General features: G+C 37.1%; 1 protein-coding gene across 1 annotated transcript; it reads left to right on the top strand.

Moving 5' to 3' along the window:
• Positions 1-4,335: 4,335 nt before the first annotated feature.
• Positions 4,336-10,341, top strand: LOC115979511. Its single transcript, XM_031101565.1, has 2 exons — positions 4,336-5,614; positions 7,400-10,341. The coding sequence occupies exons 1-2, from the start codon at positions 4,597-4,599 to the stop codon at positions 9,871-9,873; spliced, it is 3,492 nt and encodes a 1,163-aa protein (XP_030957425.1). The 5' UTR covers positions 4,336-4,596; the 3' UTR covers positions 9,874-10,341.
• Positions 10,342-11,110: the final 769 nt, after the last annotated feature.

Below are 11,110 nucleotides of genomic sequence, written 5' to 3'. Positions count from 1 at the left end.
TTTGTTAAAATCCGAATCTTAGATTTTAAGGATTTATTTTATAGTTTTCAATTGTATTTACTTTAAGGTTTTCCTAGTCAAAATATGATGTTCCTAATATATTAGCTAATCTTAGGAACATCATTACTTGGGAATTGAGATCTTATTTGTAAAATGAAAATAATGACTCCTACTTCAAAAAAAAAAAATATTTATTTTATGGTTGTCGACTTGTCTCTCCTCTCTCTCACCAACTCCCATGTGTTGTCCCTCCTTTCTCTTTGTTGAGTGGCATAGCAAATTTCTATTTTCACCGAAATTCGAAATGGTGAGTTTTGCTCGCCACAATGAAATGTGTGTGCTTTTCCATTGTGAGAGTTTTTGGCTCACCAAAAAGACTGGACAACAAAACACTACTCAAAAGTCTTTCTAATATGTATAATAGAAATCTCAAATAGCATAACCGAATGAATCAACTCTCACTTCCCTTCATTGTCCAGGTACTAATACAAAACACTTGAGGGATCAGAATTCAAAAAGTAAATAAAATTGTGAGGACTATTGATTCTGCTTATGATACGGTTTTGATGGCTCCAAAAAATTTTGAACTATCAAAATTTAAGGAAGAAGTATACTTGAAATTTCCTCCAACACGCTACGTAGGTTTTAAAAAGACCATTAGCATGACTTTTTAAATGAGTCTTGTGATATGTTTAAAAATATAAGTAAATAGTTTTATAAATTGTCAGGTAGTGGGATAAAAGAAATTCTCCAAACTGGTTTGAAGGAAAACCATATTCAAAAATTAAAAATTATGGCTTCATTAGATTTTAAGAGCTACTTAGCTATTAATAATATGAGTTCTAGTAATATTTTGTTATTTTTACAAAGAAGAAAAAATTATGTTATGTTAGATCATTATTTTGAGGTCATGCACTAATCACATTAATTTAAGAAATAAAATTGAATTGAAATAAATTCACAGGACAATTGCCACTAAATATTTCAATTAAATAGCATATAAATTTGATGTTTTACAAGCTATTACATCAAAACAAACGATGTCATATCTTAATGCTAAAAAAAAAAGAACCATTGAGGAAGTCTGAAGACATCGGAAAGAAGCAAATTTGCTTAGAATTGTTTTCAGCTTTGGCATTGTTAGTATCCATTTTTGTAAGACAATAGCTCACAAATACTCTCTCTCAAGCACAAGAAGAAGAAGTTATTACTTATAATGTATTAAAAAAAATTCATGCAATTGTGAAATAAAAGAAGAAAGGTGTGAACACACAAATCCATGAAGGGTTAAGAAGAAATCGTATGAGAAATTTGGAGAGAAATGGCATGAAGGTGAAAAATTGTATGAAGACAAGTCCTCATATTGGTGGCATGAAAAATAAAAGAAAAAGCTGGTGACATTATTTGCATGACTCATTTAAGAAAGTGAGGTTCCATAGCTTCACTATGCCACATAGAGTTATAGAAACGACAATAGACATTGTGGAATATGGTAATGTAGATTTTACAACATTTTATCCATCAAGGACCATATGGTTTGATGGATTATAGTCCAATGCACAATTGTAGACCTTTTATATTATATATATATATATATATATATATATATATATATAAAACCAGAAGAGTTTGCTTGTTTTCCCTTACTAAAAACAAACTCACCACACTAATATATAGGTTTCTGTTCAATTGGAACCATCATCATCATTATCATTCCTTTTGAAACTTCAACATCCTGATACTTATTATTAATGGTGAAGTTGGGATTTGATTTTAGGGTGACACAATTTATAATTGATTGCACACATATATATTAAAAGTCAAAACTAGAGAAAATCCAATTAGATTTTAATCAAATTCTCAATTTTGAGTCACGTGTCCCATTTAACTTTTGTGTTAAGTAAATTATTGAATGTAAAAAATAAAAATCAAATAGTTCAAATCCAATTAGATTTTAAATTAAATTTTAATTAGAGTTTAATTTTGCGTCAAAATGGTGAAGATGATAAGAACAATTGTGCGATAAAATATGCAATAATTGTTTTTTTTCTCCAACACAACATATTAAAAAGGTTATGGTAGTTGTTACTAGAGAAGGAGAAATTATACAGTTCTCATGATGGATCATGTCATTTGTCCACCATTCCATTAAAAAACTCCCACCTATTTAAAATTGCTGAGTCAGTATTTAGTTTTTATTTAAAACTTCACAATTTTAAACAAGTGGAAGTTTTTTAGTGGAATGGTGGAGCACATCACTTGTCCACTATGAGGACCTTATCATTTCTCCTAGAGAAGCTATCAAATCATTTGTGGTAACTGTTTTTTTTTTTTTTTTGGATAGAAAAAAGAGTAGGGGTCACCATCACGTGGAAGACCTCTTTATATATATATATATATATATATATATATATGATAAGGATAAAATTGTGTATGTACCTACTAATATTGGAGCATAGGGCAAACGTTCCAGACTAACTCGTCGGAGTTGCAACCATGAACATATACATAGAGTCTACAACTCTAGGACTGACGACATCAACTTGAAGAGAAGAAATAAACCGACGACATTAAGCTTAAGGATGTATGCGAGAGTGACGGATCTGGCATAACTTGGCCTCCACGCATAGGTATATAAGGAAGTATCTTGTGCTCCACGTACAAGGAAAGGATTCCGTGAAATACGGTCATGAGGATTCCTATAAGGAAAAGACTTCTAAACCAAGGAAAAGATGTCAACTCTCTACTACTATAAAAGCTCCAATACCCCCATTAAACAAGGTACGCATAATTTACCCACTCTGGCACTCTAGAGTTGTGAGAAATTCTAACTTGACCTTCGGAGGGTATTTGGCCAGCACCACACCAGTGCTCTTTGCGAGGTCTTCTCTTTTTGTGTTATACATGTGTTGTTTTGAGTACGTGAGAACCGTGTAGCTTACTGGTGGTTTTTCAACATCATCAATATAAATATAAATATATATATATATATATATATATATTAATGAAAAGAATAAAACTTCATTAAGAAATAAAGGCAGTAAATATATCGTGGAGAAGAAGTTGTTTTAGAAAATAAAAACTCTTTTCAATTCAAACAAAATAGTTATCATTGCTTAAAGCATATTTTGCTAATAGATGAGTAGAAAGACTTTGTTTGGATATGAAGATAGCAAACTTCTATATGCTAAGGTCTAAAAAACTAATGTTTAAGGAGTCTTTAAGTTTAGGAACAACTTATTTAGCTGAAATTTAAATTTTTTTTGCTAAAATTACTGTAAATAAATGTAAAAGTTAGCTGAATAGTATAGTGAGACTTATGAATAGTATCAAAAAGTATAATGAGACTTATTAATAGTAGCAAAAAAAAGCTGAAATTGCAAATAAGTTGAAATTTTCATCTTGTCCCAAAGCACACTAAATAGGACAATGGGGACAGCAAGCACTCCCTTAATTAAGTTTAACCATAGCTTAATCTCAATCCCATCGAAATCCCAATAATATTAGCCGCAAGACATCTTAAGAACTAACTTTGTAAATTTGTGAATTTAAACTCAAAAATCAAAATAATTCTACTTACTAATAAGACTATTTGAGTCCATTTACATGAGACCCATCATTAAGTATACTCCACATTTTTCTTGTCAATGTCTTGGCCGTTTCACTCCATTTATTACTCAAACTAAGGATCCGTTTAAATTGAACTTATTGTTGCTGAAACTGAAAACTGAAACTGAAAACACTGTAGCAAAATAATTTTTAAATGTGTGAATAGTACAGTAGGACCCATTTTTAATGAAAAAGTTGATGAAAAGTGTAATTTGTGGGTCTATGAACAGTGCACGAAAGCACTATTCATGGAAGACTTGGTCAACAACTGCGGCTTGGGAAAAAAAAAAAGAAAAAAAAAAAGGAAAATGTAGAAAGAAAAAATGTGGACGCGCAAACGCACAATCCAAACACATACTAACTCCAAATTTTCAACCTCTTTTTCTTTTTTGCAAATATCATCTTAGTTAATTATAAGACACAAAATGTTACTTTGAATTTATTGAGTTTAATTATTTAAGTTTATGAGCATTAATCTTCATTATTGATAAACATAACCCACTTTCTGAATCATAATGATGAAAGCAAAAAAAAAAAAACAACTAAGATGATTACTAAAATTTACTGTTTGAAAAAAAATTATAGCCAAAATATTGTTCATCTTTAATTTTTTTGGATGAAAAAAAAAAAAAAACGCTCATATTTACAACGTGTCAGCACATAAGAGGCCCACGTAAACACTCACTAGTAACTGTTTATGTATTCTATAAAACCCAAAATAAGAGTGAGGCCCATGGATTTTTCTCGAAGCCCATAAAGAAAATCACAATCCTAGAGATTTTCTCGATATCCAAACATCTCTCTTCTCTCTCTCTCTAGGGTTTTTGATTTTCGTAGATTCGCACACTTTCTCTCTCATTTTCTCGGCAATGAATGCTCACTGAGTAGAAGGTATGCGAGAAGGTACGCTTACTCTCATTCGAGCCTCGAAGCGTTTCGTTCCCTTAGGGTTTTGGAGGTCACGGCTTTGAGCCCCGTGCTCCTCCAATGAACAGAGGTTCCTCCGATTACAATAGGAATTCAGATTTGATCGAGGAGTCCGAAGCGAAACCGGCGGCTAGGGTTTTGGAAGAAGAAGGCGGCGTTGGCGGTGCCGATGGCTTGGATTTAGGAGCGGTTTCTGACGAGGCTAGGGTTTCATCGATGGAGCTCGATTCGGAAGCTCCTGAAAGCGCGAGATCCGAGGAGGCTAGGGTTAGGGCTTCTGAAGACGACGAAGATGAAGAGGAGGAAGCTAGGGTTTTTGATGAGAGAAATGAGAAAGGTAAGGCCTTTGAGTACAATTCATTGTTATCCGAATTCGACGAGTACGTAGCAAATGAGAAGAGTGGGGTTTCAGGAATGTCAAGGGCACTGAGTTTTGGGTTTGAAGTCGGTGACATGGTTTGGGGGAAAGTGAAATCCCACCCATGGTGGCCTGGGCATATATTCAATGAAGCTTTCGCTTCGCCTTCCGTGCGTCGAAGTCGTAGAGAAGGCTACGTATTGGTGGCATTCTTCGGTGATAGTAGTTATGGGTGGTTCGACCCGGCTGAACTCATCCCATTTGATCAATACTTCGCTGAGAAATCGCGGCAAACGAATTCGAGGAACTTCATTAAGGCCGTGGAGGAGGCTGTGGATGAGATGAGTAGACGGCGTGGTCTTGGTGTGGTTTGTAAATGTAGGAGCGCGTTTAATTTCCGGGGCACGGAAGTTCAAGGTTATTTTGAGGTGGATGTGCCGGATTATGAGCCCCGGGGGGTTTATTCGGTGAATCAGATTAAGAAGGCGAGAGATGGTTTTAAGCCGAGCGAGTTTCTTGCCTTTGTAAAGCAGTTAGCTTTGATGCCGAGAGGAGGTGACCCGAAAAACATTATTTTTGTCAAGAATAAGGCTACTGTATTCGCATTGCGGAAGGCTCTGTTTGAGGAGTTTGATGAGACCTATGCTCAGGCATTTGGGGTCCCGGCAGGAGGTGCAGGACGCCCACCCCGTGAACCGGTTAATTTAGACCGGCCTCGAGGTATAAATTTCATGCGTTTTCCCTCATACTTGGTAGTTATTTTGATTATTCGTTGCACCCACATTGCATGCTCTTATATCAAAATCTGTTTATTTTAACATCAATCAGTTTGGTAGAATGTATTACAAAAATAATTTCGAAGTTGCTATCTTTTTTGTTCCTGATAGTTTCTCTCAGTATGCAGTGCTCATTGGATGATGGTAGCTAGTTCAAATATTTTAATTATTAATGATGATTTTTAAACGTCATGTCACATGATTCTCGTTCATCCAACCACTCCAAAAAGATAGAAAATTTAAGATTTACAAAAAGGTGAAACCTTAAATGAATTAGTGATTGAGATAGTGGGCTCTCGTTTTTCTGGTATTTTTGTTAGACTTCACTTATTGCAAATGAATTAGTAAAAAATAAAAAAAATAAAAAAATTGTACGATTAGAGATTGGAAAAAATGAAATTCACAATGGATTTCCTAAGAACAACAGGCAGTTGAATTCCTACAGGAGAAGGAACCAATCCCCCTTTCTTTTGTTTCAGAATTGATAATATGGGTTGTAATGGATTCTTAAGAGCCCAACAAAGTACCGTCTCATAGATGTCATATTTAAATTGGCTTCTTAATGAGTCAATGTGACTACACTGAAAGTTGGAAACAAAACCTTTTTGAATTTCAATCTTGATGGCTTGGAGCAATTGGGTCGCAATTTCCAATTTCCAAGAAGCTGATGAAGGAAAATAACATACACATTGTACTGAATCAGTTTGATAGTACACTGGTATTCCAAGCAGTGTTGGGCATGTGTGAGATCCTTTTTAATAAATAAACTCTCATAAGTTTGACGTGGTAATATATTGACATTCTGTGTTAGTTTGACCCATGCATTGGAGCAAAGCGCTCCTTTTAAAGATTGAGGAGTTGATTTTGGGATTTATTCAAATCATCCATGAGAGCTATTGCTTAATGATTGAGGGTGGTAACTGATTATAAATTTGTTTGAAATTTGGAATGGAGGTTGATTTGGACTACGGATGGTCTTTTTGCAAATAATTACGTAGAAAGCTTTGGTTGCTTTATTAGAATTTCTAAGTCTATGTTAGGTGTCTTCTGTTATTTTTGTGGCATTCAATTGGTGCCTTATGATCTATTTGCTGCTGAAAATGTTAGGTTATGTTTGGTAACAGTTTTTGTTTTCTATTTTCAAAAACTTGTAGTGCCCATGTGCTTTTATTTCATAGAAATGTATGATGGATCACTTTGTAATCTTAGTTTGTTCCCCCTCACTATTCTGTTGTATACTTCTAATTTATGAGAATAGTGTTTTAAAGAATTTTACATTATCCAAAATAAAAAAGAAAATATTAAAAAAGAAATCTTACTGTACAAAGCAAATACTGCAGGTCTTTTTACTTCTGTACTTTTAGCAAATCCCTCATATCAAATTTCCCAATATAATTTTACCCTATTTTTCTTCCAAAATTAGGCCACTGATTCTGATATTTGGTCCATTATGTGTTTAATAACCAAGCATTTTCACTTAATTTGGTTTCCGTTTATACCATTATACATTAATAAAGAATTGATGAGGCCTTTCTGACTTTCTCTTGGCATACCAATTTTACTTGCCAAACTTGTAGATTGTATCCTCATGTTTCTCAAGCCCCTCCCTGTGATTGGCATTCATTTTGCATGAGAGTAATGTCCAATTGCATCCCTGCCATACAAATTAATCACTTCATATGAGCACTTTACATTATTTGTTTTCTGATTGGTTTGTTGCCTTCTCCAGCGCCTTTGAGCGGTCCACTGGTGATTGCTGAAGCTCTTGGTGGTGGGAAGAGCTCTGCAAAAGCTATGAAAATCAAGGACCAGTCAAAGAAAGACAGATACCTTTTCAAGCGGAGAGATGAATCCATTAGCTTGAAGACCCATCCAATTACCCCAGGACAGGCAAGTTCCTCTGCCCCATCTGTTTACATGGATGGTTCTGTAAAGACTGCAGCTGGGGATTTTGTCTTGCAAAAGAGGGTTCCAGCAGTCCCTGTAAAGCAGATTCCTGCAAAAGATGAAGAGGTAGCATTTACCAGCAAGGATGGTGTAACCCCAAGTTTAGATGGACCTGGAAAAGAAGTTGTATCTGTAGACCTGGCTGCAGCATACAGCAGTACTCTTGGCCAGCAAAATATTTCTTTTGATACGAAGCCCGCTCTTGATAAGGGGAAGGGTTCTCTGCAGGAGATGAAAGAGAGGTCAGGACCAGGTGAATCTGCGGGTCCCACAAGCACGGGCTGGTCTGATTTGTCAGGGGAGGGGGCATCCCCACATGTAAAAGATGGTGCATTGCTATCTCTTCATCAGGAAGGTGAGGCAAAAATGTCAAAACCATACGAAAGTTCTCAACCATCTGAGATGACCTTTCCAGCGAGACCCGAAGAGGACCATGGATTGGATCAAGTTAATGATGGTCGTAGTGTTGTAGATTCTGTATCAATTGATGCGAAGCGTTCAAGTGGCATGAGTACTGATGGTGGAGTCAAGAAGAAGGCAAAAATTATTAAAAGAACTACTGGGGACTTAAACTCTGAGAACTCTGTTATGGGGGAGAAGAAGAAGAAAAAGAGGAAAGATGCTGGTACAGAAATGAGCTCTGAACATCAACAGAAACGTTTGGCTACTGGAAAAGTGGGGACCTCAGTGGGGAAATTAGCAGGAAAATCCACCCAGATTGGTTTGGCTCTGAGGGATGATGTTCGGGTAGAACAACAGAAGAAAAATGCTGGTGGAAGTAACTCCTCATTGGAATCTGTTGGGACTCTTCCAACAGTTGGAATGGGAAATGCTGAAATTGAACTTCCACAACTATTGAGTGATCTGCAGGCCCTTGCGCTTGATCCTTTTCATGCTGTGGAAAGAAACAGCCCTGCAATTGTACGACAGTTCTTTTTGAGATTCCGGTCCCTTGTTTACCAGAAAAGCTTGGCAATGTCACCACCAACAGAGACTGAATCTGTTGAAGTTCGTCCCACGAAATATTCATCTGGTGCTGGTGCCTCTGACAATTCTACTGGTGAGCATGTCAGGGATTTGCCATCCTCAAAGCCAGTAAAATCTATAGTCAGACCTGATGATCCAACAAGAGCTGGGCGGAAACGTGGCCCTTCTGATCGTCAAGAAGAAATTGCAGCAAAAAGGGTAAAGAAGATCAATGCTTTGAAATCATTGGCTGCTGAAAAGAAGGCGGGTCAAAAAATGCCTGAAAGTCAGCGGGGAGAGGGAAGAGAATCAGTGGCGCCAGCCCCACCAAAGTCTTCCAGACCAGATCCTGTGAAGAAAGTGGAACCTCCAGCTAAGACAGTTGACCCCACCATGCTGGTGATGAAGTTCCCTCCCTTTACATCCCTTCCATCTGTTGCAGAGTTGAAGGCAAGGTTTGCTCGTTTTGGGCCGATAGATCAGTCAGGTCTCCGTGTCTTTTGGAAGTCCTCCACATGCCGTGTTGTGTTCCTGCACAAGCTTGATGCTGAAGCAGCCTACAAATATGCGGTTGCAAACAATTCCTTATTTGGCAATGTGAATGTGAGGTGCCACATTCGGGAATTGGGAGGTGGCGCACCTGAAGGTACTGAATCTGGCAAGGTCCGAGGAGATGACAATTCCAATGAGACCCCACGGGTGAAGGATCCTGCAGCAGCTGTACAAAGACCAGTATCAGCGCTTGTAAACCAGTCTCCTCTAAAGCCGGCAGTCCAGCTCAAATCATGTTTGAAGAAGGTGTCCGGTGACGAGTCAGGGCAGGTAACTGGTGGTGTTGGTGGTGGTAGTAGTAAAGGTACCCCGCGTGTAAAATTCATGTTGGGTGGGGAAGAAAGTAGTAGGGCAGAGCAATTGATGGTTGGTAATAGAAACAACTTCAACAACAATGCTAGTAATGCAGATGGTGGTGCACCTTCTTCTTCTGTTGCAATGGATTTTAATAGTAAGAACTTTCAAAAGGTCATTCCTCCATCTCCATCGCCTATTCTTCCTCTTCCTCCTCCTCCTCCTCAATATGCTAAAGTCCCACATAATAATATGCATCATTCAGAAACAGCAGCAGCACCACCCAGAAATAGTCACAATCTTATTATTAACACTCCCACTGCACCACCCAATGCAAACACAGTTGACATCTCACAACAGTTCCTTAGCCTTTTGACGAGGTGCAATGACGTTGTCACCAATGTGACGGGCTTGTTAGGCTATGTGCCTTACCACCCTCTTTGATGAAACTGGTATAAAAATATCCCATCATCATCAAAAAATGGATAACATGGATTATAGCATGAAATATGCGGGCAAAAATTTCACGTTGAGAGGGCTGCATTATTACACTCCAAAAGCTACTTACATTATTGATCGCTCATGGCCATGGGAGAGTGCAGCAATTGGTACCAAAAGAAACGTGGGGTCTTATTGAAGAGGCCAAATTCAAGAGCGTATCTTGGGCTTATAGATGATGTAATTCGAATAGTGGATACCCCAAATGTACTGATATTGATAGTGGCATCTTTGTGTTGTCTTTTTTTTTTTTTTCCCCCTTTTTTTTTTCCATATTTATTGTTGACATATGAGGTGTGGGCCTTAGAATATCTGCTCACGGCATTTCAGTTTTTTTTTTTTATTAGCTTTGTTTTAAACTCAAATAGTGATGGAAATTTGCTCATACATTTTGCATGGTGGGCATTGCCTTAACATGGTGCAACAACACTTGCATCTACCTTGCGTTGGGGTTCTGCGAGCAAGCTTTTGAACTTTTTCTTCGTGCCCGTGAGATTTTAGTGCATTATTGGTATAGTAATTGAGGTCATTTCGGAATTTGCACCCAATTGTAGCTCTGAAGATATTGGGTTTTGGAAATCAAATTTGTTTTTCTAAAGAATGAATATTTAATTCTCAAAAAAAAAAAAAAAAGAATGAATATTTTTAAGACAATAAATGCCTACCCACATGTTGGAACTAAGCTTCAATATAGGCTTCACGAGCCCAGTTAAACAAGCCTACTTAGAAAATCACTGACAAAGTTTGGACCCGTAGTTGATACGTAGTGGAATTCTTCCCAAAAAGTATGTTCCAATTTCTAAAGTCTGCCACTGTGTGTCTGTCTATCAATCGCTTTCGCATGTTCTTGGGAGGAATATGTGCGTCAATTCGTCGTCATTATACGTTAAAACTCAACGGCTGAATCAGAGTCCACTGTAACTCCTCGACATTCCATTCCATGAAAGTCCCTTTCCAAAAGCCACTGAAAAAAAATGTCTAATGCTCATTAGCCATGACTTGTTAGTTGAAAACCTAAATGCCTTTTTCCTATACCAACTAGCCCCACGTAACTAACGTTAGATACCACGCTGAATGAGACGTCACATGATTTTTACCTTGACACTCATATAAAAGAGTATACATGAAGCAATGACTTTTTTTTTTTTTTTTTTTGGGGAAAAAATGAAGCAATGACTTTTTA

This window comes from Quercus lobata, chromosome 3 (assembly GCF_001633185.2).
Source record: "Quercus lobata isolate SW786 chromosome 3, ValleyOak3.0 Primary Assembly, whole genome shotgun sequence".
Classification (NCBI taxonomy): Eukaryota; Viridiplantae; Streptophyta; class Magnoliopsida; order Fagales; family Fagaceae; genus Quercus; species Quercus lobata.
This window is presented reverse-complemented; position numbering and strand designations above follow the sequence as displayed.

Coding starts and splice junctions, on each gene's coding strand:
- LOC115979511 (XM_031101565.1), top strand. CDS start 4,597: ATGAACAGAGGTTCCTCCGATTACAATAGGAATTCAGATTTGATCGAG. Junction 5,615..7,399: donor TAATTTAGACCGGCCTCGAG/GTATAAATTTCA, acceptor TGCCTTCTCCAG/CGCCTTTGAGCGGTCCACTG.